General features: G+C 41.8%; 1 protein-coding gene across 2 annotated transcripts; it reads left to right on the plus strand.

The window, feature by feature from the left end:
- Window positions 1–2,625: 2,625 nt before the first annotated feature.
- NFE2L2 (NFE2 like bZIP transcription factor 2) lies at window positions 2,626–27,971 on the plus strand. Of its 2 annotated transcripts, none has more exons than XM_034065569.1 (5): window positions 2,626–2,746; window positions 22,232–22,501; window positions 22,668–22,763; window positions 23,258–23,437; window positions 25,402–27,971. In XM_034065569.1, exons 1-5 carry the CDS (start codon window positions 2,717–2,719, stop codon window positions 26,605–26,607), a joined length of 1,782 nt encoding a protein of 593 aa, XP_033921460.1. In that variant the 5' UTR covers window positions 2,626–2,716; the 3' UTR covers window positions 26,608–27,971. The 2 variants fall into 2 exon arrangements, with proteins under 2 accessions (XP_033921460.1, XP_033921461.1); XM_034065570.1 differs by lacking the exon at window positions 2,626–2,746 and adding an exon at window positions 3,000–3,265.
- Window positions 27,972–27,983: the final 12 nt, after the last annotated feature.

Here is a 27,983-nt window from a genome sequence, read left to right on the forward strand (position 1 = left end):
TTTTATGAAGCTAACTTAATGGAAGGTGAATTTTTAATGTGCAATAGTGGTAAAATGTGCACCCAGAATTACGTGACAGAAAGATCTTCTGAAAACAGCTATCTGTTGAGATCTGGCTGCTGTTGCAAAATGAAGGACTGCAGAGTGATACTGTCATGACAGCACCCATTCTCTGAGTAAAAAAGGGGGTGTGTGCATGTGTGTGTGCAAAGTGCCTCCAAAGGCTTCTAAAATACTGCCACAAAGGGGCTAACTTGTCTTTTATGTGGTTTAGATGTATTGTTCTCAAGAACCTTTCAACTTGAAAGGAAATCAGTTTCTAAGGTTGTCAAGCCATAACAAGACCAAAACTCTGACAATCACGCACTTAAAGCATTTCAGTGTCAGTTTATTCTACAGGATGAGACAAGTACCAGCCATAGATAAACCATTCCTGATTCCTCAGAGACCAATTTAAAGTTGAACTTTCCTCAGAAAGAATAAGGGTCTATATTCTACTTGTTCACACTCATGTACAAAGTCCTACCATTTCTTGTATTCCCATGGTTCCTGGGAATGAGATCACAACCAATACTTAATATCTGCAATATGAAAAAGGCTGCAGGCATATAGATACTATTTTACTAATACTAGAGACAGTCTTCTCCAAGAAGTGAAGAAACAACCAGCTACTGTACTTTCAACTGTAAGTTAGCCCCATCTAACTTTCAGATGGTAAGGGTGAGAGAGATGAATTCCACCCATGTGGCTGAGAACACACCATCTTATGCCAACAACCAAGCAGAGTTCCATTGCCCATCTTATGACTGTGTGATGTAAGAAGGGATGTGCCCCATGTGAGGCTGATTCCATTGGTCCTTGGCTTATATCTTGTGCAGAGATGTCTCCTTATCACTGAATGAAAAATACATTTTGCTTCACTGAATCCTTTAATCAGTGTTTTTCTAGTGATGTCACAGGGACTAATTTTAAAGTAAAAGTTCTCATTAAAAATGTATCGAAAAAACTCCTAGTTAAAATCCCAGCTCCTCAGTCACTCCTCATTAGAGCTTCAGCCAAAGTAGCCACTGGCTCAAAGGTAAGGTATTCAGTGTGACTTAAATTCACTTGGCAAGTCAGGACTTGTCTTCACCACACATCAGAGGTTTGATTCCAACAGATATTTTCTTCCACTGTCCTTTTGTTTGGAGGAATCTAAACTAGCAGGGTCTTTAAAGCGTGCATTTTCAGCAGTAGGTGGCATTATGAAGTTTTTATCTTCACTTATTCTGATATAAAATAATATAAAATGTTACGCAGATACATTAGAAAGAACATCAGAATGTTGTTAATAGTCCATGATCTGAAAATATGGCCAGTTCTTTCCATTTTCATAGCATTTTTAAGTGTTTTCCTAAAAAGTCTAATGTGAGAGTAGGAATAATGGGAATGTCTACAATAAAAACAGGTAACTTCAGTACAGTATTTCAGCTACTTTAGATTTCCTAGAAATTTATGTCTGTTCATTTGCATGTAAGCTGTAATATTGTAATAATGGGTGTCAATATACATAGACTAGTTTTATAAGTTTTATAAGGTAAATTAATATATTCTAAAAGGAATACAGCAAACAGAAAAACATTTGGGTTTTTATGTGCTCAACCAAAAGTTCGTATTTACAGACGGAGACCAAAGCATTATATGTGGGCTCATATTTATCTATATATACCATACGGAGATGTTACTATATCCCAAATATAGTTCAGTATTAGAAGGATGCAATGCTAGTAGAAAACATTTTCCAGGTACTTCGGGCTGCCTAATCAAATGAAAACAACAATATTGCAGAAGTATTGCTCATACTTTGTTTCAGGAAGTGCCTAATGCCATACAAGTCATTCATCAGTGGCGTACAGTGGGAATAGTGCAGAGATACAGCATTTTCATTAAGCTGGTTTTTGGGTGGCTGCCTGACGGTCAGAAATGAAGCACTGGTCTGCCTGAGCTCAAGGTGTGCAGATAAGGAAAGGAGAAAAGAAATCAAGCAAGGAACACAAATTAAATACATAGTCAGTGCTCTTTTATCTGCCCTGGCCAGAAAGTGTCCTTCCCTTTTTCTTCCACCTAAGGCTCCAAGCAAGCTGCTTATTTTTGCATACTATTGTTGCACTATGACAGCATCTATGTTCACGTTTGCTTTCATTTTGATTTCTGACACTGTGTATTACTCATTTCGTGCTAACTGGGTCTTCTGCTTGCTGGGTCTTTTTTAACACTGAATAGTCAAAACCTTCTACTTGATAAAAACATCATTTGCAAGGAGCTGGCAGCAGCTGTACTCAAAGGCTTTCTAACTTGTGACAGCCCACTTCTGTTTCTCCAGAGCCCTTTCAGCTGAATTCAGCTGGGTTCTCTTTCCGACCGCAGAATAAAGCGGTACTACAACAGCACCCGGGAACATCAAGTCTTGCTGCTGGTTCCCCTTTGCCGACGCCTCATCCCCCTCCGGGGCCGCAGAAGCCGGGGGCGGGCGATGTTCCCGGCACTGCCGGGCGCCGCTGCCGGTAAACGAGCCGCGTCCGCGGGCTCCCGCCTCCGCTGAGTGGCTGAGCGCCGGCGGGGCGGAGCGCGGGGCGGTGCGGGGCGGCTCCGTCCGCAGGCAGCGCCCGAGCCATCGGACAAGGCCGTGCCGGGCCAGCAGCTGCCGACCCCGGTCTCTCGTGCCTCGACCCGCGCCATGGAGATCGAGCTGCCGCCCGCCGCCCAGGTGAGAGCGCGGCCGACGGCCGGGGGGGGCGGGGGGAGCGCGGCGGGGACCGGAAGGGGGGCCCGGCACGCCCGGCTCCACCGGCAGGGCCCGGCCCGGTGTCCGGGCGAGGAGCGGGGCGGGGAGGGCGGTCACGCGGCCGGCGGAGCACGTGGCGCCGCTCCGCCCCTGTGAACGCGCTGAGTCACGGGGGGGCGGGGCGGGGGCTCGGAGGCCCCCGTAGACCCCCCCGCCTCTCCCGTCCCGCTCTGCCGGGGGGGCCGGGCCCGGCCGGGTTTGGGCACGGGCAGCTTCAGCCCTCGTCGGTCGCGCAGGGGTCAGTCAGGGCTGCTGGGAGCCGTCCGCTGCGGGCAGCCTCGGCTGGGGCAGGAGCCCGGAGGAAACGGGGAGGGCGAAAGGGCAGAGCCGACACCTGAGGGAGCGGCTGGGGAGGCACTCGCCGGCGGAGGGTCTGCCCGGCCAGGCGCAGCCCCGCGCCGCTGCCCTCGGCGTGCCCGGGCGCCTCCCGCTCCCCACTCGGTGAGTTACCGCCGCAGCGGCCCTTCTGTTGCAGCGCTGCCGGAGCCGGCCCACGGGGGCTGTTCACGATCATGCGCTACCCTGGGGCGGCTCTGGCCTTGGTTCGGCCTCCCACACACAGCCCCGGGAGTGTAAACCTGGTTGACCCCTGCCTCGGCCTGTGCCGCTGGTGCGGTCTGCGGCCGGGGCGCTCACCTCCGCCCGCTGGGGACCCCCCGGGGCGGTTTCAGCCAGGAGCTTCGCTGGGGTTTTGGTATATGAGGGGATGAAGGCTTGGTGGTCTCCCCTAAGGCTCATCTGGTGGAGGCTGAGAGGTGTTTGGGTGTGTTCATGTCTTGTACTCTAGTACAGCGAAGCCTGGGGAAATCCAGTACTTCTGTATGGCAAGCTAGTTGTACAAGAGTGGGGTGAATAACTGAATTTAGAACCCCGTTTTAAGTTTATATGATAGTTATATGTTTTCCTTGAGCTTTTAAATGGAGAACATACCCTTATCAAGTAAGATCTAAAGGAGCATTACTTATTTAATCTCTAACCAAGTAATCCAGAGCTGCTTTAATTCTTCTAATACTACAAATTTAAGACTCAAGAGTTTTTAGGCTCTTTCAGTGTATGTCAGTACAATATATGCTATGTAATAGTTTATTCTAATGTTACCTGTCCATCCATTGGGATATATACATGGTTGCTTCCTACAAGTAACATCTCTCTAGCAGTGTTGTGTATACCTTGCTGTTGCATTTTCTGTCTCAGACCACTTAAAGCCCTGCCAGGTCCATCTGTTTTTTTCACCCCAGGTAGCGTGGCCATGGCCTCCACCTTGCATCCTTAGTATCTTGGAAAGCACTGCACCAGAAATCATGCTCTTGGCCTGTGCTGCGTAAACACCCCATGAATGCCTTTTTTGCCTGTAGCATCCAGCTAATGGCAGTCTTGCTGTTACTTCTGCAGGAATCATGACAGACTGATTCCTGTGCACCTGCTTTTGTACCTTCTTGCCCAATGTACTGTGGCTTCTCTACCAGCTAACCTAGCTTTTGTTACTTGTTTGCCTACTTTGTCAGCCCCTTTCTACCAAAGCCACCTGTTGCAGTGTCCCTATCTGAGCTCAGCAGCTGCTGGTTTCTTCCCTTGCAGACCTAGCCTGAAAGGCACTGCGTTTGTTAGATAGTAAATGATTACCATCTTGGACATAGGGTTTTCAATGTATTTATTAAATGGAAAACTCAAATACCCATTCCCATGAAATGTTCACTCAAACTGAGCAACGGGGAGCACAGTCTTCATTTAGCCCCTCAGGTTTTGCAGTCCCCAAGGGATGGGAATGGTGTGCACTTGTGCAAGTACAGTAGAAACACTTGGTCTTTTATGTGCCTGTTAGAAGTTAATAACAGCAGTAAAGGTGAATGTGAAGGACTAGGATTGATCTGACTCATTAACCAGAATGTTAAAATCGGAGTTTTCTGCTATATACTTCTGTGGGAGATATGTAGAACCCTGCAGTGTTCTTGGGAAAAATAGTCCTTTGTTGTGCCTCTTTGCCTGGAAATAAGGGTGCATGTCTGTATGCAGGGGTGAAATGGGATTTTGCCATTGCACGCTAATGACACAGACATCAAAGCGTCTTAACAAAAAATAATGCAGTGTGTCAAGATGCTTCATATCATGCTTGCGAAACCATGATATTCTCTTAGTTGCTCTTGTTCTCCTTGGTAATTTTGAAGTTACTGAAATGGTCACTTGCAACCTTGTAAAACAGCTCAACAAGCTAACCAGTTATTATGTTTTGAGTCTCACAACAAGAAGAGAACAAAAAGCATTCACTCTCCAACACAGAGTGAAGGTGTGGGTTGCACTTAGGCTGAAGGAAAACCAACTAACAACTGGCAAAACCAAATAAGCAAATAATTTGAGTGCCTGTGTAAATGTATCTGTTAGGGGCTTTCTACCAAGAGAAGGTCCCTTCAGTCTAAAGGACTTTAATGAGGAATCACACATACTTTTTTTGACACATTGTGTTCAATTGTAAGGTGAATGGGTTTATTTTTTAATTCCCTAATGGCCTGTCATTTATGGGCAGAATGAGAGAATGGTTGTGGTTGGAAAGGACACCAGGTAGATTCTGCAGGCAAACAAGTGCACACTGCTCAGACCTGGCAACAAGTCTTTGTTTTTTGAGTTGCTTATTTTTGGTTTTGCTTCTTGATAATGGGATTTAATAGCCCTGTTGAACAGGAATATCTGATCAAGGTATCTTTAAAAAGATTTATTTATCTATCTATGTAGACAGATTTCAATATAAGAAGACATCCCTATTTCTGAATATAATGTTGTCTACTAAAATTACGGACAAGTTTGAAAGAAGTAGATAGCAGAATAGGACAAGCTTTATCTTAAGTAAAAATGCATTCATTTTGACCCTCTTAGTTCTTCTCTGCTTACCTTGATATCAGGCTGCACTGATAAGAGCTTTTTTTCCTTCAAAGCTCACAAAACTTATCTTTCAGTTAAGCTGGGGGTAGATGTAAGCTTGGCTGAATGAGTATAGACTAATAGGAGCTGACTGACAGTCCCTTCAGGAGAATAGCTAATTGGATATTATTAGTAAATATCCATCAAATGAACACTGTTCTGTAGTTTGTCTTTAAAATGTGCAAAGAATTTACAATATACTGGAAATTGACGGACATGCAAGAAGTTAATGGCCCCTGAAAAACTGATTTGAGGTTTGTGGTTAGCACTCACAAAGTTGGAGAAGAGTTTGGCTTTGAAAGCTTGTTGGGAAATCTTTGAAAGACACCAAACTGGAACAAAAAAGAACATTCAGTGTAAGCAAAGGGCAGCTGGATGATCTCGTGTGCTTTAAAGAACTTGAGACATTTTTATGGTGCTGTGTGGGTGGTTAGGAAGGTTTGTGTACACTTCCCACTAATGGTCATGGGCTAATATAAATTTTGGCACGCTGTCCCTTTATTCTGTTTCTTACTTGAAAAAATAGGATTGGTTTCATGCTTACCCTGAGGAAGAATGCAGCAGGTTATGTACATTCACGAATGACAAGGATACTGTTGAAAATGTGTCAGATTGTCTCTATTGTGGCCCCTAGATACCCTTTTGTTTTTTTTTCCTCGGGCTCTATACCTTAAATTTGCAAAGCAGAAAAATACCTGTTTGATAGATACTGCTGATTTTGTGATCCTGACTGAAATGAATGCAGCAGCAGTATATTGAACATATTTCATTAAAGAAATCTCAGATACTGTTGTGGAATATGCTGGGCATTGTGAGATGTCACTGAGGACCACTAGCAATGGAAGGACTGAAGTGAAGCATTTGTTTACTTAGGTTCTCGGTAAAATCATTTTCCCTATATAGTTGTTAAAGTTTGTTTTATTTGGTCCTTCAATAGAACCAAGAACCCCCAAAGTAGCAAAAGCTCTCCAAGTTTTACTAAATATTTTTGGAATGCATTAGGCTTTTAAAGGAGAGTGAAAGAGTCAATTGGAGGCCCAGAAGAGGGTGAGCTTAGGGGAGAAGGAGAAAATATAGAAAGTCCTGATGATGACAGTAGATGATGCCAAGTGTGCCTATGGCTGTGACACTGGATGTCTGCTTCATTGGAAAGAAGGATTTTTTTTTTTATTTTTTGTATCTAGGACACTACTTATTTCCTTATTTTCCCCCCCTTTTTAGTTTAAAATGATGAAGATGAGCTTTAAGGTGACTAAACCATTCAGTAAAATTAGGCCAATTTGTGAAAGTGTGATGTATTTGCAGTGATTGTGTTGGCTGAGGCTAGTACAGTACAAGTCCGGGCAGTAACCTGTCAGTGTGAATTAAATATTAATCTCCTGCTGCTGTGCTTGAATTGCAGCCAGCAAAGAGTCCTCCAAAGTCTGCAGTTTAATCACCTAGTTAAAGTTTGTCTTGGCCTCCATCTCATTCCAACCCTAAGTAAGCTATTATTTTAATGTAGCACATTCCTAGTGAACTTGAAAGCCTGTTCAATTTTCTGATACAGTCTATTATACCAAAGTTGGACTTTGTGCCACAGGATACAGCTTTAGGTGAAGGGTAAAAAATATTGTGTGTAGTTCTTTTTCAGTTATAATCTAGTTTAGCTTGTTTTGGAAACACCTCATCTGCTGCTTGGACAAGTGTTTCTACATAGACCAATGGAAAGTTAGGTAGGAGGAGTTGCAAGTCGCAGCTTTGCGTGTTAACCAAAGGCAACTGATGTACAGTGAACTGAAATCCTGCTCAGGATTGCTCAACAGTAATACTTCTATGGCATATTTGTTTTATTAAGGTAAACAATTAAACCAGCTGGTAAGAAATGAAACCAGCAATGCTATCTGTGGTGTACAAAACTGCTTTAAACCATGGCAGGCTTATCTGAAACAGATACCGGCAAATACGTTTCAATTTAAGATAGGCATTATATGCTATATCTTTCCTACCCAATAACTGCTTTCTGTAGAGGAAAAGCAAAGCTGGTAACAGTCACATATGAGTTGGCAGTAGCATGAAGTTTGCTGATCATATAGTGCTTAAACTCTTTCTGCAGTACAAGAACAGTATTGGTACTCTGTGCAGCACAGTACTGAAGCACAGGAACAGCTGTCTCAAGACTTTTTTGTTTTTCTTAATTTTTCTTTGCCACCTTTTAGAATAAGGAAACAAATACTTTCCACAGGAGAATATCTTGTTTTAATATTAGCTTAGTTTTACCTAGATGTGCATAGTCCAACTGTGCCTGTTTCAAATAGAAGCAGAGTCTCTTCAGAACCATATGTTTAAATTAAATATTAATTTGGATAACCAATCAGTCTCTAACAGCATCAAGTAAAGATAAAAATGTTTAATTGTTTGAACTGCTGTGGAGAAGAGGGTTTGTCTTCGCCTTGTGAAGCATCTTCTATTTTCTGTCTTGAGCCATTTTGACTTCTTGGTGAAGTATTTGCTTCGTTTTCTTTAACTGACACATTGATTTTTGAATGTTATGTGTTGATACGCAGACTTTGTGTTTAGCTCTTAATTTCTACTTTAATACTTCAAAAGAATTAAGTATTTCTATATGTTGATCATGGAGATAACTGGAAAGCTAATAGGAGTTAAGATGTGAATAACTCTAAGCTAGCATTGTTTTACCAGCAGAATGTAACTGCTGCTCAGTGGTATATTACTAATCCCTAGCAGAAGTACTAATTGGCAAGGCTGTAATAGAATGGGAATAGCTTAGAAATAACACCCAGGTGGGAGCATTTTATAGAATACAGGTCTGGTTGGAGTTTTTCATTTTCATTTTTCATCCATTTAAATTTCTGATTTTGGTCTGATTAGCTGCATTTTTTTTCTACTGGGAAGAAGGAATCTAAAATAGTGTTTATTTTTAGCTAGGTTTTTTTTTTGGAGGTGCTTTGAATTACATCTTTACAGCTAAAATAAAGCATTTCAAGGATTATGTCTTTGTTCTTGATGCTATTACAGTACTGAGGGAGTTGAGACCACCCAACCTTGTACTTGTCTTGCAGAATCTTAAGACTTTTAGTTCAACTTCTGCAATATTAGTATGAGCCCATATATATATATATGTGCAATTAAAGTAACTTTGCTTTCTCTTCCCTATTTTAAGTTTGATGTTACAGCAACAAGTTATGTAAGACCAGTTTGAAATGACCTCTTTCAAACCTTTTAAGGAAGTATCTTCTGTATGACTATGAAATATAAAGATATCCAATTTTCCCTCCTTACCCCCCACCTCTGTCTTGCAATTCCAGTTTTATTGCTGCTTGCTGCATTGGTTTTACATGCTGCCTCTTGTAAGTGAAAAAAAAATCCACTCTCGGAGACTGTTTGCAAAACAAAGTTTGCATACTTGAGAAATTGACTCAGAAAGAGATAGCCTGCCTTTAAGAAGAGGTTTGTTTTATGGTTAAGGGCGTGCCTGTTTGCTGTGTTTGGAATTAATGCTCACTAAATGTTGAAACAGTGAGTTTTCTACAGTTGAGTTATGTGACAAGATGCTGTGACTTTGGTTTGCTTCCTGCTCAGATCATCACTGCCATTCAGCCATATGGAGCTGTGATAGAAAAATCCTGGGGGGGTTGGTTGGTTGGTTTGTTTGAACCGTTGTGATAAAACTAGTACCTCCCTACTTACTGCTATAATTAGAGTGGAGAAGTTCTTGTGCTGCTTGGGCTGCTGGAAGATCCCCCATTCAGAATTCCCAGGCAGCACGTGGTCAGTGCAGGTCTGCCTCTCTGAATGCTGCCTGCTCCCCATATAAGATGGTCTGTCTTGGTCACCGTTGCAGCTGGCATTTGTGTGGTGTGCCACCTAAACCTGGGCTCTGTGATTTCGCCTTCCTGTCTTCAGGAGCTGTTTGCTTGTGTTACATGCTGTTGGATGAGAAGGCTGAATGTTGTCCTTAACCCCAGGGTATTTCCAGTTTGCGTGCAGTTATGTGATCAGATGTTCCACAATCCCCTGGGCAAATAAAACAAGGGGCAGAAGAGTGGCAGGCATAGTTGGGCAGCTCAAAAGGCTGGTGCAGCTCAACTCAGATGGGTACCAGTTTTTCAGAAGCTTCATGGCTGGAAGGAGAACGTGGAGACTTTAGCAGCAGCAGTGATCCAGGATGTGTCAATGGGAGGATTCTGTCCCAGCTTGTTACACTAACACTTGTCTTCACCGCCATCACAGTTGTAGTAACTGATACATATGCACCGGAGCAGATAATGCAGTCATTAAGTGTCCTTGGAAGAAACGTACTATAGACCCTGATGCAATCTTCTGTGAATTGTTTGACCTGAGATACGCAGGCATGTTTTCTGTTTTGTAATGTTGAATTGTATTTGCTTTTTTTTTTTCCCCAGTAGTAGATGGGGCTTGAGCAGATCTGTGTCAGCCATGGAATTTTGGAAGATTGCCCTACCGATATTTGTAAATCAAACCTGAGTAAACTTTTGAAACAAATAGGATTTAAGATATGTAAGGATGAGAGTTGAAGCACTTCAGTAACCAAAATGATTGTAGTAAGATAGTTCTGGGTTTTTTTGTATTACACTAAGTTATCACTCCTAACAGCTGCTCTTTGAAATTATTTACATTGCATATTTGGCTGTGGCAATGCACATCATGTTTAGGTGCCTCATAGCTGTGTGTGCCACAACAGGGAGAATTACAGCACCATGATTTCTGATACTGTGCTTTCTCATTTGGTTTTAATATCTGAACTAGAGTATTATCAGGTCAACTCTTCAACTAGTATAAATTCAGTGGAATTTTGTAGTTCTGTGGGATGCTTTCCAGCCTAATTTGTGATCCTGTATCATCTGCCACTTCAGGATCTCCCAGTCCCAGGAATCCCTGCTCAGCTGATAACCAATGTGAACTTCTCCAAACATTTCTAATCTCTTGAAGTTTCTTTTGCTAGCAAAATGAATGGAAGCCTCTTAAAAATGAAACTGTTAATAGAGTGCTTTAAATTGTCCTGATAAACTCATACTGAGTTCAGAGCTACAGAATTATTTTAAATTCAAAATTAAGCTTGGGATGCGAGTTTTTGGTAAATAGTATGTGTATGTGGCAGAGATGATGAGCAAGGTCTTATAAAATGAAAGCAGTAATGACAGCAGTTCATAGCTGACTCTGTAAGTAATGAGTTACCCTAACAAGATGTCTTTTATTGTCTGAATTAACTGTGGTATAGAGGAATTTTAGCATCTTACAATTTTTACTGGTAATTTGCTTTAATGTGATTTCCCTTCCCCCCTTCCCCCCACGTTCTTATTGATGCATAAGGAAGTGTTTTGGTCAAAGGCAGAAAACTGCTCAAGATCCAAAGGGAGCATTTTCCTTGCATTCTGTATTTTCTTGTTTTGTAAGTGATGATCATAACCATTTTTGCTCAACAAATTTATTCTAATTGCATCTTGAAAGCAATCAAATCTTCTGTAATGTCTTCTACTGAAAAATCAATTGTAAATGCTGCTTTTGGAAACAGTCTTTAAATACAGTGTACTGTATTATATGTTACCCATATTAACATGCCTGGTGTATGCTTGCTGTTTATGGCTGGAAGAGGTATATTGACATATTTATTATTTGTGGCAAACAGTCTTGTTTTGGCCATCATAGGTCCTCGTAGAATGTGTAAGAGGACACACATGAGGGATCAGCCTTTACCTTTGAACTTAGGTACAGCTACCTATTTAATCAGAAGGCTGAAAGGGGCATCCCTGCGATGCTGTGAGCCTCATGTGTACTCCAGGGGGATAAACATGGAAGCCCCAGGAAAGCAGTGGGCAGTAGAGGCTCTTGATTTGAATGGAGAGATGGGCACAGTTACTGATGGTTGAGGATGGGGGTTTCGTTGCTCTTTTGTGGATATAAAGAATTACTGCTTTATATCATTTGGTAAGAGGTATAAAGCCATTCACCTACTCTGGTCCATGCCTTGGAAGATGAATTAGCTTCCCTTGCTTTCAGAATAGGTAAATTGAATACAACACAGGACTTTTAAAAGCGAGGGTTAGACTGCAGCACACAAACAAAGCTTTAGGTTTTGTACACAGGTTTGTTCAGTTCCTCCACGTATTTACCTTTTTTAAGTAAAAGCTGTTGCCATGTATAAAACCAGTAAGTTGGCCTGTGGGTGCCTGACACATAGGCTCTTTTTTGAGCTTTCTGGTTTAGTTGTTTGACTTTGCAGGATTTTCAAGTGGAAGAACTTCCTGAAACCTTTATGGGGGTTGATGACTTTTAGAGGATTGTTTTTTTGCTGAGAAATATGTGAAAAATGAGTAAAATCTATCCTTGCCTTATTCTGTGGATAAACAACTCATAATACATCCTGGTGTGGCCGGGGGAAGAGGAAAAGCTATACTAACTTCTTTTGTGCAAATTAAATAACAATTTCTGTTTTGTGTAAATTTAGATCACTTTTGTTTACTCGTGTGCAGTTGAGTGGTATTATTTAGTGAAGCCTTTCTGCAGTATGTCACTAATGAAGGCTGTGCATGGTGGCAAATAAACTATTTAACCATGAATTCTTTGTTTGGAAAAATAGTGTCACCACAGGGAAAATTTGCCACACTCCGTTCCTCAAATCTGTTACTATCCCGTGTTGTCCAGTGGTGAGCTGCTGAATAGCAGTGTATGTTTGGCCTTTTTCTTTCCCCTTGTAGAAACTAAATAACCTTTCCAAGTGTATTTGAAGTTGAACACTAGAAAGAGAATAAGTAAAATGTGGCCCTACTTACTTAGTCAAAAGTGTACACTGACTCTAAATTCCCAGCACTATCTGTATGTGAAAAGTGCACAGAAATTACAGACTCTGATCCATAAAGGTACTTAACACTGGGCCCCGCAGGCTGCAGTGGTCAGTAGGCACCTGTGTAATCTACCAGAGGCAGGCTGATGTGTACTGAGCATGTCACAGCTGACCACCTCTGGAGTAAGCTATTCCCTGCAATGTACCTGTATTCTTAAACCTTCAGTCTTACAATAGTGCTTCTAGGCTGGTGAGGTGTTTGGGTAGCAAGTTCTCAGAGTCTGCAAGCATCCTTGCTCTTTGTTAGCTCAGCTTGGAAGTGCAGAAGAATTTCTGTGATGCAGCCTTATGGAATAGATGTCTGTTTCTGAAGGCGGGCTGATGGATGTGTGCTGTCATGAACCTCACTGCTTTCTAACTCTCACGTATTGCAATTGCTTGCCATTGTAGTTCGGCCCATGAGCAACAAAGTAAGTTGCTTATGAGATCAGTGAAGTGAAACTCGGTGAGACATGCTTCTTTGTGATACTAGAGCATGCTGCTGCCACATCCAGGCTATAGTGCAGCTGTAATGACCTGTCTGGTGTCTGTCCCCATAACTGCCCAGCCACCATTGAAATGACAGCTAGAAGTGGGGGCTTTGCAGTAAGATCCCAGTGCAGTGAAAATGTGTAGTACAACCAAGGTTCTACATAATCCTGGAGAATATTCTGAACCACAGGCGTACTGTTTGCATGATTGGTTTGAAAGACCCTTTTCCAGAAAGTATGTAATCAAAAATATCTGATGAAACCTGGTTCAAGGCTAGGTTGGACAGAGCCCTGGGGGATGTGGTTTAGTGTGAGACATCCCTGCCCATGGCAGGGAAGTTGGAACTAGATGATCTCAAGATCCTTTCCATTTCCAACCTGTGATTCTATAAATCAAAATACTGACCAAGAGGTTATAACCCAAGGTTAATACAACTTAATAAATGTGCTATTGACAGGTTAGGTTCTTTTCTCTGTTTCTATGTTCATTCTTTCTTGCTTCCTGATTTGTCTCAGTGGACATAGGAGTGTGCTGCAATTTGACTGGATCATGTTTCCCAGATGACTGAGCCATTATTACAAACAAATCCTCTTGCAGATAAACTAATGAGTAGCCTGTGGCAGTGTCCACACACAGCACATGCCTGACTGGGTACAGCAAGATAGCTTGAAGATAATGATTTAACAGGTAATTGTTTTCCAAGTACTGTAGATTCAATATATGAAATTAACTGGGACACAAAGGCTTTTGTATTCCTATGGTTTAAAGTTCATCAGGATTTTCAGATGCTGTGTATTTTCTTATATTACTTGCTTACATGTAGGGTAAGCATTTTTTGTTGTATAAATGACAAATTGCAATTAATAATCATTTTCTTATGATGACGTTCTAACTCGGGAGGGGGAAAATAAACCCCAAGCACCAACAAAGCCAGTGGGACCAGCTTTTTCTGAAATGAGGTAGATTTCTCTCCGAGATGGCTGTTATTTGAATGCTTCTGAAAATGGAGTTATGTGGTGATTAGACAACAGCTAGAGAGTCAGCCACAACAGAATCCCTTGGTTTACTTGCTGAGGCAACACAGCAGAGTTTTGTTGATGTATCAAGCATGTAAAAACCAAACAGACTGACTAACCCACTCTTTCAGAAAACAATCCCCTATTTTTGCTAACCTCCCAATGTCATTATGCAACTTATGTAATAGATTTTAACTTGAATACATGCTAACTTTGTGTGCTTATTGACTTAATCATTTTGTAATGCTGCTGACTCAGGACAGAGTAAAGTAGTAGCAAGTCAAGGGCTCTGTAAAGCCGAAAGAGGGATTTGGAGTTTGAGTAGAAGGGGCCACAACACTTCCATACCAGCCAAATACGCTGTGGAGAAGTGAAGTTTACTGTAATACAATATAATTAAGACCAAAAAGGGAAGAACTGAACTTGTTGAACTGAAACAGCCAAACTCTGAAAACACCTAGGATTTGCTGCTTTAGCTACTGATGGTCCAGAAAGTGCTCTGGGATGTCGAGAGATTGAGGACTAAGTTTGAAGAAGCAGGATGACACCCATAGCCATTTCTGACTTTTGCTTAGCAGCTGGGGTAGTGGTTGTAAAAGTACGGGCAGAGTTAAATGTATTCTAGAGAAATTCAGCAGCAGCAGCTTGCAACGTTAGACCTCACTGTCCTTCCTTTAGGCTAAGGCTAAGGCAGAAATAGGGGAACTGGGAGCAGTTACAATGCATGACTGGTCTGGCCATCAATACTAGAGAATAACTTTTGATAAATTAGATATTGTACAAAGAAAATTATCTGTGTCAGATTTAAGATCTTGCTTTCCATAAGCCATGCAAATGAGATGGTGGGGTTGGGCTTTTTTCTTCCTATTTTATTTTAAGGTGTTGAGGCAGGATCAGTCCCGGGACCATTCAGACCCTGGAAACCACTTGCTCTATACTGAGCTCTGTTATTTTGAAGCTACCTTCTAAAATATGGATTGGTCAAGCAATTAAGTAAAACACAGCTGCTTCTAGGGTGTCTGAGAGAGAGCACAAAACAATCTTCTGCAAAAAGATCTGCAGCACTGAGCAAGAATCCCTTGATCTGTTGTGCCAGAAATGGTCACCCTAAGGCAGACCAAATGTGGAGAGAAAAAGATGTATATATACACACACATATATTTAATATACATACATATATATATATTTAATAGAATATATATATTTTTTTTAATTAATCTCTTTGACTCCGGACATTAATGAGACAGAGAGGAGACTGTCACTCCTGCTTCTGTGCCCCAGGCTGGAAGGGAGTGATGCAAGGCTCTGGTACACCTTCAGTGTTTCAAGGAGTGGCAGGGACTGGGTTTTGCAGAAAGAGAAAACTGTTGTTAGAGTGAGTAAACTTCTTTATGTCCCTTGTTCCCCTTTTCTTTGTTGTCTTTCTGGTGAGGGTGTTTTTCTTCACTGGCTGTGGCCTTGCTCTACTGTTAGGGTTTTGTGGCTTTTGGAGTTGAACTGAAGTTAGTATGTTAATGACCATAAAAAGCTTACAACAGCTGTTTTTTTCCAGTTACACCCTCGTTCATTTTACATTCTTCAGGCTTAAAGAATTCTGTCTTTTCATGATTGTTGGAGAATATGTGAGGTATGTGTTTTCCCTGGCAGTTTGGAAAGCTTACTTGCCATAGGGTGTACATGGGAACATCATGTTGGAAGCTGCACAGATCTTACAGTGGTAGCCTTTGTTAATACCATTCCTGGAAGATGATGCTTCAGGTGAAATACATAAATCAGCCACTTCTCAGAGGAGTTATTTCTGGAGTGAGGGGTGGGAAAGTGGGTGACTAGTGTCCAGAATTGCCCTTGTAGGGGAAGAAAGACTGTCCTTCAAGTAGAGCCTCTCCCCATCTGTATCAGAATCATGCCCAGACAAGCCCTATAGTGAAGCTTTAAGAACACTGGACAATCCAGGCAAAGAGGGTTTCAGCTAATTTAATTTATCGGAGTAGGTCCTGACAGTTTGGCATGTATTAGGAGAGCCAGCTGGAATACAGGGAGGTACAGTCTGAAGTATGAGATATATGTTAGGAGAAAACAGAGGCTAAACATTTTTAGCTAATGAAATACCAGGATGACTTCTGTTCCTGGTCTGTCAAAGCATTCTAGAGCTTTCTTCAGTAAGAAAATTGAATTTCCCTGCGAACAGATTTTGGGGACTGAACTTATCTCATGTGTCTTCACTGGGGCATAAGAACATCCTGAGACACATGGTCAGGATGTTTATATAGACATGGAGTGGAAATTCTCTAGTAACATCAGTTCTTTAAGGTTATAGCTTTCCAACCCGATTAGAGTCCTTGTTTGGGTAAGTTAGCCTGCCGAGGCTTGAGAAGTTTGCTGACCAAGATACCAGGCATCCAGAGGCTCTTAAGGGCCAGGAAGAGTAAATGGCCATGAAGAAGCAGAAGCAGGCTGGTACAGAGCCAAGGCCAAGTCAAGTTCAGTGTCAGTCCAGTCACACCAGCAGTAAGTGGCACAGATATGAAAGAGAGAAGAGAGAGGTAACCCCTCACACCCACCTGAGCCCCCTGTTTCCTCCAGGGTTGCCTGGAAGGTGCTTGTGAAAAATGTGGGGCAGTAGGCAGCTCCACAGGGAAGGCAGGGATTTGACCTTGTGCATTAGTCACAGGTTGCTCTCACGTGGCTTTGTTGGACAGCTGTCTGTTCTGTCACTCTTCCAAATCCTAAAGCCGTCTAAAATTGCTACTGTACACCTCTGCCCTCCACTGTGAATAGCTTTGCCATTCTTTTTTCCCCATTATCCCATAAGAGCTGCTGCTTCTTCAAATTTTTCATGTCCTTACTGTCCCTTCCACATTCTTGAGCTAACTTTTGTTCTTCCATTTCCAGTTCTAAGGGGTTTAAAATGTGAGTCAGCTTTCAAAATGTAATTGCTTTTAAATGTTAAAACTATCTGTGATTCCTCTGAAACGTGAGGTTTGTGCGTCCTGGAGTTCTTCTGTCATGATGAGTTGTAATTAAACAAGTAACTTACCTTGAAAAGGATTTAGAAAACAAACCACTAGATTTCAGGGATCATGTGAAATACATGCAATGACTTACAAACCATTCTTAAAGCCTACTTGAACAAAATCAGCTCCTCCTGAGGATAATGCGGGGAAGATACTCAGCTGTTGTGTCCACAGCCCGTGCTTTTCTTAAGTGGCAAGATGCTTCCAGCTCCTCTTGCACTTACTTTGTTACTTGATCTCCTCCCTTTCATTCTTGCCTTGGATTATCTCAGGGCCTTGTTCCTCACTTCCCATGTGTTTTGGTTGTGGTGTTTGGGGTATTTTTTATTTTTATTTTTTGCTGTTCATTTGGGTAAAGCAAAAATGTAAAGTTTTTTTTTGTTCATTCCTTTCTCTTCCTGGAAAACAAATAGGAATTGGGGGATGCTCTATGATACTTTCCGTGAGTAAACTATGGGAGTGTTCTGCTTCTTGTGGGGTGCTGGTCTGAGCTCCCTGCTGGATGCAGTAGGCATTGATTCTGTTGCTCTCTGATTTATTCATGCTGGCATGTGAATCTTCTTGGAGTTAGGTGCTAATGGATTATGTGAAAGAAAACCAAATCCTTGTCTGGTGAGAGATTCTGCTAGTTTTATCCCAGTTAATGTTGCAAAAGGCATGAGTTTTATGAAGCAAATCTGCAAAGGCCACGTTGTGCTCTGTATTAAGGGATAGCTAATAATGGGCTGAAAGCACTGGCTGAGATAGCAGATTGTTTCTCTGCTGACACTTAGGTTGCTGGATGTTTCCAGTTTACCAGGGCTACCTGTAAATGTCTTCCAATCAAGACCAAAACCAGTCGATAACTCAAATGGGGATGAAATGAAAGATGAGCATTTTGTTTGAAGCCCCAAAAGTCCATCTATGAGAATAACATGAAAACCAGAATCTCTTTCCTTTGTTTACTATACTGCAAATATGTTTGTTTAGAAGCAATAAGAGTTAATTGTCAAACTTTACAATGTAGTCAGAGTTTTTCTCATAAAATGTATAACAGACTCTGCCCAGATGGCAAATGCTCATATGTAAATCTAAACATGAAAATTTCCATTGGGGGCCAGATGGTGCCATAATGTGAATTGTTTAACATTTATGTTTATCTTATTAAAAGTGCCTTTATATGTCCAAACTAAGCCATCAGTGTGGTTGGAAGAGCACATCACTAAATTAACAAAAAAGTCAACCCACGAGTACAAGACGCCTCCTGCTTACATGCATCATGGGAAAGCAGAGCGTGTCCTCTGTGAGAGGAGTTCTTTCTCTGTTTACAAAGTTGTGAAGAAAACATTATAAACAAAACCAAATCACTGCTTCCCTGCTTGGGAGGAATATTAAAAGCATATTCACTTTCCCAGAAGCTGTAAGTGTTTGGCAATGGTGATACATTAAATACTGTAATGTATTTCCCCTCAAAATAGGTGTTGGTGTTGAGTGGGATAGAGCTGAGCTCTAGACAAGGGGAAGCATCGCGGCTGCATTCCTTTCCAGGCACAGTCCTTCCTACTGCAGGGGAGGCTCTTCCTGTGCTGCCAGAGCCATCATTTCCTCTGATGCAATCCAAGGCATTGCACAACGGAGGAAAGAACAAACGGGCGCTTGTGGACTCAGTCACATGAGGCTGGCGCCTTTACAGTAAATACGTCTGATGTTAAGGGAAGTGGTTAGTGGGGCTCCAAAGGGCAGCAGCCAACCCTTGGTCAGATGAGTCTTTCACAGGGTTCTCAGTGCACGTGCACCAGCTCGGGTACCAATCCGTGCTCACTTGTCCCTCCAAATGAATCTGAGACCAGCACATCTGGTTGAGGCATCTGCAAATCGGAGGGTAGCTATTGCACAGGCAAGAGGTAAAATACCTTCTAATAGCTTTAGTTGAACACTGCAAGCATCAAATACAGTTATTTTTGTGATGCTTTTACAGTGGAAGAGAAAAAATGCTCCATTGATAAACATGAAGTAGAGTGCCTGCCTGTGTGGATACCTTTGTGTATGTGTGTGATGGGGTTCAACAAGGCAGACAAAGAGGAAGGCTGTGGGGAGGCTGAGGAGCAAAACTCCAAAATACTTGCTTTAGACTGCAATCTTATTTTTTATTTCCTTGCCATCACCTCATGCTGGGGTTGTGATTCACTCTTTAGTGAATCACTGGGCAGTGTTGGGTCCATTAACTTTGACCTGGGCTTTGGATTAAAGCCCAGAAAAGGACAGTGTTACTAACAGCACTGGCTGAAGTTATACGCAAGTGTGTGGCAGGTTGATATTTACATCAGTGTGCTCTTTGATGATATCATATACTAGAACAGAACACTTCCTCCATGCAACCCATTCATTCTGAAGAGTAATTACTTGTTATTGCTGTATTTATGCACAACTTTTCTGACTGAAAATAGGAGGGCTCTTTTCCAATTGTATCATGATAATTAAAAAACTAAACCAACCACAAACAAACCCCCAAAACCCAAACCCTCGTTTGGTTTTAAGTGCCACCAGCACAACTAAATAAAAGAAAGGTGCTCCCAGCAAGCATCTCTCTGGGGTGTAGAGCACAGCACTGTTTAGCAGAGCTCAGCCCTTTGCCAGAGATAAGATGCTGGGTGAAATATGGCACCTTTGGAAAGTGATGACTTGAGCCAATCGGTGCTGTCATTTCTCAGCAAGAAATAGTCCAAGATCCTGAAAAACCCTGAAAACCAGGCGAGCACATTGATCCAAAAATGAATCCTGCTTGCTGAAGGGATAGCTGCACACACAGAGGTGGTGGTGCATAGCCGCAGATATGGGGGCTTTTGGCCAGCTGGTGCCTTTGGAGGTCTCTCATCCCACATATGAGGCAGCACCCAAAGCTACTTACCTTGATGATGGATATAGCCAGTAGTGTAGCAGACTTACCAGCAGTGCCTGGGCACTAAGGCTACCTGTTTCTTCTTCTTAAGGAAAAGATGTCATGCCATCTGTATCTCTTTTTTCTTGATCACATTTGTGTTTTGTGGCTTAAACTGAAACTGAGCACCAGTTCTGCTATTTCTGTGCTGTTGTATGTTGCAATTCAGGGAGGAAAACAGCTCTGCTAATTCACAGCCTCGTGCGTTATACACACAGAAAATATCTTTGGAGCCATGTTTTTAATGGTGCCGTGTAAATGAATAATTCAGAAGTGAGCCCTAAAATCCAGATCCTGCAGTTTCATCCAGAACATATTGCAAATGCTCTGAGACTAGGAAAGAGTTCCGAATCTGCTGCAGAAGGAGACAGTGAGCAGCTGGTAAACTACTGGCCCATAATGAAGTTCTGCCATATTGCAGGAGCTCCAATTACTGCAGAACTTAATTAGTTCGTTTTACCCTGCCAAGCTGGAAGGACCAAACATTGTCTTGGGCAGCCACTGTAGTTATTTCAGTTTCTTCATTGCTGGCCATTAAAGCTGAGTTCGGTCTCTCCCAGCAAGATATGTTAAGTTTGTCTTGGATTTGGGAATGCCTGCAATGTGTTACACACAGATATTTTATGTAACTGCCTGATCTTAGAGAAAAGTAAGGTTTTTTTAGTAATTGGTAGAAGTAGTTCATGCCATGTGTAAATATGGGTGCTAATGGTACAGAAGTTTTAACAAAGAAATGAGGATGCTGAATTGGTTTGTTCAAATGGGGACTTGCCCTAAAGCTTTTTTCTGTAACTGTTGCATGGAGGTAACTGATCAATGAACTGAGTGTTCAGGTTACTTTGCTTCTCTGCTTAAAAATACACTCCAGAAATAAGGGAACGTTTTAATTTGATGACAGAATAAATGTATCTCAGGTATAGAACTGCTAACGGGAGCGGTAAAGTTCTGTGTAAATGAAAGTAGTGTTGAGTGTGTCATTTGTATTGTGCTAGCCTGATGGATGCCCAACACTGGATTTTATTTGTGTGTGCTGCCACTAAAGGGCAATTTTAAGACTAATGAAACATGCCATAAAGTCAAAACTGTTGGGCACCAGCCAGGAATTGTTGGCTTTTACCCATCTGACAAATGTGGCTGCTAAGTATGAAAATTCTTTGTCAGCTGACAGCCAAACTGATGGGGTTTGAGTGTTAGGGGTTCTTCACAGAAGAAAATAGTGCAGCCCTCAGCACTTAAATATGGAGTATTTGAACAGTGAAAACCCAAACCAATTCACTAACTTCTTCCCCCTGCCCTGATGCAAGCAATTACTGAACAATCTAATAATCATCTCCCCCCCAAAAAACCCCTTATGAAACAAATCAAAATAAGTTGTAGCTAAATCAAATAACATTAACTGGTCTGTTTTCCCTAAATATCAGAGTTTAATTTGTCTTCTGAAGCACTACAGGTACAAGGGGCAGCCAGTTGCCAAGAAACCTAGGTCTTTGACAGCTGTCTGATGATGAGCCAGGGGCCAATTGATGAACAATATCTGAGACTGTTGCCCCCTGGTTTATACTCAGCTGCTCCAAACCAACTGCACTTAAAAACATCAACTTAGACTAAGCTTTAAATTGCAATTTTGTAGTAATATTCTTAATAATTGTGTTTAGTGCTGCAGTGTTATGTCAGTTGGTGACTTTGAGACCAGGTTTTCCTCTGTCCTGCTGATCTTTGATTAATATTTAATACCAGGATGGAACATACACAATTTAAAATCCATATTGCAGCAGTGCTATGAGCAGTTACTTCAGACAGAGCCTGTCGTGGTTTGAGTCAGCTCTTACGGTTTTATAAGATCATCTGAAAACAATTCTTTTCTCATAGAAATTGCTTTTTTTGTGTGGTAGAATTCATTCCTTCATGTTTTCTGTGACTGAACTTAGGAAAAGAAGAATGTATTTATCCTCTGGCTGGTTCATTCATTGCTTTACCAACTGTAATACACTTCTGGTTTCTGTGAGCCCGTGGATGGGCTACACCAACTGAACCATCAATTCACACACTTCAGAAAGGTCGTATGGAGTCATATTTTATTTAGGTCATTCTGTAGGATGAAGAGGATAAGCCTCAGTCTGCCTGTTTGATACAGAAATGAAAAGCTTTGCTGTTGTTTTAAACTAGTTTTGCTGGGGAGGACCTTTGCTTAAAAAAACATTTCTATTACAGGACATGAACTTGATTGACATCCTTTGGAGGCAAGATATAGACCTTGGGGCAGGGCGTGAAGTTTTTGACTTTAATCAACGACAGAAGGAGTATGAACTCGAGAAGCAGAAGAAACTTGAAAAGGAAAGACAGGAGCAGCTCCAAAAAGAGCAGGAGAAAGCCCTGCTGGCTCAGCTGGAGCTAGACGAGGAGACAGGTGAATTTGTTCCTGCTCAGCCAGCTCAGCACATTCAGCCAGAGAATACTGAACCTCCAGTCAGTTTTTCACAGGTAAACTCCTTAATGTGTGCTTGTGAGCATGTTTAAACCTTTCTCCATTCACAGGAAGACATAATGTTAGTGGTTATCTAAACTGAATTTGCATTCATTGCTGTGATGGAAGATTCTTCAGTTATTCAAAAATGCAGTTAACATTTGTCATAACTTTCCTATTCAGACCACACAGAGTTCAAAACCAGAAGCAGAGGCCTTCTCCTTTGATGACTGCATGCAGCTCTTGGCAGAAGCATTCCCATTTATAGATGACAATGAGGTAAAAACACTCAATGCAGCGGTTTCCCGGGTGGTCTTCTAGGGGCTCAGTCTCATGTCTTTCACTAAGATTTGTTTGCAGCATAATCCTGATCTGTGATATGATTTGGGTTTTGTCCTCAAGCTGACTCCAGCTGGAATAGAGCAGTGTAGTGCGCCTGAACTAGGGCTATGTCTGGAGGGAGGGGAGTGGTGCTCTTGTGTTCCTTCTGCTGGCTGAATCCTGCAGGCAGGACTCGGTGTGTAACACCAGCTGATGACAGCCCTTCCAGTTGCTGCAAATGTCGGTGCTCAGTTTGTTACAGTGAGCTTGGTGCAGCTCTTGGGAGTCAAGTGTGTTTGGTTGCTCTGTTACCATGCACTGACCCAGACGGTTTGATGTATAATACAAAGTTCTTTTCTCAGTGGGGCTTCTTATGTAGGGGTTTCCTTTTTGTTACTGTTTTGTTTGGGGGGGTTAATTTGTATTTTTTTCTTTTCTTCTAAACATTCCAGTCTTCTTCACCTGAATTTCAGTCACTGGTTCCTGCTCAGATCAATCAAGACCAAATCTTGATCTCTTCTGATGAAACTCAGCCACCTGAATCGCCTGTTCTAGATCCAGTAACTGATGTGGAGAACATGCAGAACATAGATCAAGTCTGGGAAGAATTATTGTCCCTTACAGAGTTACAGGTAAAGGCTTGGTAGGATAAGCACCTGAAAACAATAGTGTGATATTTTGCAAGAGTATTGCATTTCGGAGAAGGCAGTACAGTAGCATCTTAACATGATAGTCACAATCACTGTGTGTTGGATCCTGCACCTGCGGGATGTCAATTTAAGCTTTATTTTTTAAGAATATATTGAAAAACACATAGGAGGAAGGAAACCAGTTGTTTATCCAAGGCCATATGACACACAGTCTGTCTTCCCAATCAGAACTTCCCCATGTTTAGCAAATCACTGTTTGTCTCTGAATGCAGCTTATTGCAGCATGATCTTGGTTTAAATTTCAGCTGCTTAAAAATGGACACTTCTGAATTATGGCTGCAAGAGGAATTGTTTCCATGAGTGTTACTGTAAACGATGTTCTTTTTTCAGTGTATGATTGTGTAAATCATTTAGAGTTGCATTCAACTTTTATCTGAGGAGAAGGTTTCGTTAAGATAAGAACTACTACTGTTTATATGTGTTCAGGAAGAATTAACCATGTAATGTACATGAACCAAATATTTCAAAGGAACAAAGGAATCATTTTGCTGTGTTCCTGAGCTATGTGTTATGGAGAACATCCAGGGTTTTGGGTTTTTTTTTCTCCCATCCTCATGTTTCTGTTTATATATTCTTTAGATTTGACTATAGACTGAGTTACCACAGAACAACATCATGTTTCAGCATGATGCAGCTCTACTTTATGCTATTAACACAAGAGATGAATGCTCAGTAGAATGCCTGTAAACTGAAAACACTGAAAAACAAATGCTTGCTGGAAGCAAGTGGTTTGGGGCCTCTACATTTTTCCTTCAATTTCTTGTATTTTTCAAAGTGTCCCTACTTCCCCATTCTTACTGCTCTGGTAGGTTTAAAAGCCCCACATAAGTAATAAGGGCAGTTGGCTGTGGAGGGGCAGCAGCAATGCTGAAACTGAAGTAAGAGGCCAAACCAGACTTAGTCTGTTTCAGTAATTCTGAGTAGTGGTGGAATAATTCTGAGAGCAGTGAGATAGTTCAGTTGAGGGCATCACCTTTCACAAACTGTGTTTGAAGAGAGGGGAAAAAAGGAGGTTTTGCTTCAAAACCTTAGCTTAAGCCTTGGACAATCTCTGGTTAAATAACCAGTGTGTGGTCCCTTAAGAGAAGCAGAATCATTTTGGTAATGGCCTAATTCTTCAGGGACAGTGGGACCTCTTATGTCAGCTTCAGTGCAGAAACTGCCACCCCTTTGGATAGAACATGGGTCTTGTAGCCAGTGAAAGCCCATCACAGCAACAGTCTTGGGTGCTCACTGTTAGTCAGCCTAACTAAAATTGTGTGTGGTGAGTTAATGTTTGCAAGGCTTCGTGTTAGTGCTCTCTTTACTTCATTGAGAGTTAACGTTTCTCTGCACTGAGCAGCTGCCTCTTTCAGTACATCCTGAAAGAATCTTGCTCTTTGAGGAATTCTATCATATATAGCATGAAATTAAGAGTGCTAAAAGTGATTGTTTGCTAGAAATGCTCATAAAGTCTATTTCAGTAACTTTACATTGACTACACTCCTGCCATTCCCAGCAGTGGTGCTTGTGAGACGTTCAGACTGGCAGCTCCGGGATCCCCATGAGCAGTTTACCAGAACAGGAGGGCTCCATGCAGCATCCATTCAGTGTTGGCATGGGTCTCTTAAGCATCTTGCCAGGAGTTTGAGAGGCTCTGCTCTCTGAATCTAACTAGCTTTGTCCAGAATGCATTGCTTCATGCTCTTGCTTAGGTATCTAATCTTCTTCGTAGTAAGCCCCCCCTTAGTAAAAGTGTGTTGTAGTCACTTAGGTTGTAGCAATGTTGTAAGACTCGTGTTAAGTGCATATTGACTGCTAGAGTCTTTAGTGTTTGTGGGTTATAGAAAAAGGCTTTATTGATTGGAGATGTGTTGCTCAACTTCTCTTTTGCATTTCCCATGCAGTGTCTTAACATTGAAAATGATAACCTGGCTGAGGTAAGCACAATCACAAGCCCTGAAACCAAGTCAACAGAGATGCACAACTACAATTACTACAGCTCATTACCCACAATGAGGAAGGACGTTAACTGTGGTCCAGAGTTCCTGGATAGCATTGAGGGGCCCTTTTCTGGCATTTTACCAGCAGAAGACACCAGCCAGCTGAGCGTAAGCTCTTTAAATGACATGTCCCCCTCCAACTCTGATTTCTGTGAGGATTTCTACACCACCTTTATCGACACAAAGGCAAACGGTGACACAGCAATGACAAACACTGTCAGACAATCACTTGCAGAGATTCTAAGTGAACCTATTGATCTTTCTGATTTCTCACTGTGTAAAGCTTTTAACAGCAATCACTCAGGAACTGGACCAGAATGCAATGATTCTGACTCAGGTATTTCATTGAATGCAAGTTCTAGCATAGCATCGCCTGACCAGTCTGTGGAATCATCTGCCTACAGAGATAAGATTTTTGGCTATAGTGACTCTGAAATGGAAGACATGGATAGCGGTCCTGGAAGTGTGCCGCAGAGCAATGCTAGCATGTACTCGCTGCAGTTCAAGGATCAAGTGTTCTCTTCCATGGGGCCAAGCACTGAAACACCAAGTTTGCAGGGTACGAACACAAAAAAGAAGGAACCCCCTGCCAGCCCTGGCCACCCCAAAGCTCCCTTCACAAAGGATAAATCTTCAAGCCGCCTCGAAGCTCATCTCACACGAGATGAGCAAAGAGCAAAGGCTCTGCAGATCCCTTTTCCTGTAGAAAAAATCATCAATCTCCCTGTTGATGACTTCAATAAAATGATGTCTAAGGAGCAGTTCAGTGAAGCCCAACTTGCGCTCATCCGAGATATACGCAGAAGAGGCAAGAACAAAGTGGCTGCTCAGAACTGCCGTAAAAGAAAACTGGAAAACATAGTGGGACTGGAGCAAGACTTGAATAACCTGAAGGATGAGAAAGAGAAATTGCTTAAGGAGAAAGGAGAGCACGACAAGAGCCTTCGTCAAATGAAAAAGCAGCTGACCACCTTATACCTTGAGGTCTTCAGCATGCTCCGTGATGAAGATGGCAAGTCTTACTCTCCTAATGAATATTCTCTGCAGCAAACCAGAGATGGCAATGTCTTCCTTATTCCTAAGGGCAAGAAGTCAGAGACTAAGCTCTGAAGGGCAGCACAGCTGGCTACTGCTCTCAGAGCTCTTATTTTTGTATCATCCTCCTGATAGTTTTTACTGTGAGGTGGAATGCAGAATTAGGTAATATTTTTTCAAGTAATTCTATGCAATGATGATTTAAAAGTTAATGATTAGTTCACGGAAGATGCAGGTTTAAAACTAACAGTGTAACGCAGATGGAGGTATGCAAGATTTGTAATCTCACTTTTATAACAGACATTTCGTTCTTATAGCACCACTTTGACTAGTTTCCATATATATGTAAATATTTAAAGATACCATATTTATATACTGTTCCTATCTCTTGTTACATTCATAGATTGATTTGATTTATATATATAAAAGTTATTTTAGCCTTCTAAATATAATTTCTGGTAAGACAAGCAGCATGGTTTCTGATCCTTTTGTATAAACATGCAGTAGGGCTTGTTTCTCATTTTTCTTGCACATTTATACTTGCTGAATATTTAATATGATTTTAATATAGTATAAAAGTTGATACTCAAAGTTTGATTTTGATTTATCAGCTCATTAAACTTTTTTTTTTTAACTCTACTTCATGCACATTTATTTCCCTAACAAAGGGAATTCCCCCCTAGTTTTCCAAGGCTTAAGTCTTCAGGCAACAAATGTACTTAATAACCAGGGAGATGTATTGCACAGCACTGTTAGCATTACTAATGCCTTGTTCAGCTTAGTTCTAACTGCCCTTTGGAAGGATTGTGTAGCAGAGTTTTGCGTTATACTAGGTTTATGTCATGTGTTTTGCCCTTTGAACACTACCTAAATTCGTGATCTTTCCTCCAAAACCATTTAAAACCTGTGAATTCGGTCACTGGCAGCATTAAGCGTTTTCCTGTCTTAAGATTCCATACACTCCTGGGAAACTGTTCTGAATGTGCACTGTGCAGCTCTGAAGGGGGCTGCCTCGGGTCAGAGTTGGTGACTCCCATTGCATCAGAGCACATAGAAGGTGGTGCAGCAGTGGCCAACCAATGCTGCTGCCTGCAACCTGTGCTCCGGTAATGGGAAGGTGATGTGAGCTTAAATTATGATCTCTAAGAGAGTAACAAGCTTGAGGATCACTGGCATTGTGTTGTTTGCTCCTCACATAGACTCATACTTGATCACTGTGGATTTTCTGAATGCAGGAAATGCATCATTTGTAATTTGAAATCCACATGTAGATCTGAACGTTAAAAACCTCAGCATCTTCCCTCTGAAACTTACAGAAGGTGTATTTCATCTGAGCTTTTCCTCTGGCACTGATGCTTTATATAACTTTCAGAATCTTTTGTCTATAACAATATTATGCATAACTTCATTTAGTACAATAAACACCAAATTTTGCAACACCTTCTGGTATT

This window comes from Melopsittacus undulatus, chromosome 8 (genome assembly GCF_012275295.1).
Source record: "Melopsittacus undulatus isolate bMelUnd1 chromosome 8, bMelUnd1.mat.Z, whole genome shotgun sequence".
Classification (NCBI taxonomy): Eukaryota; Metazoa; Chordata; class Aves; order Psittaciformes; family Psittaculidae; genus Melopsittacus; species Melopsittacus undulatus.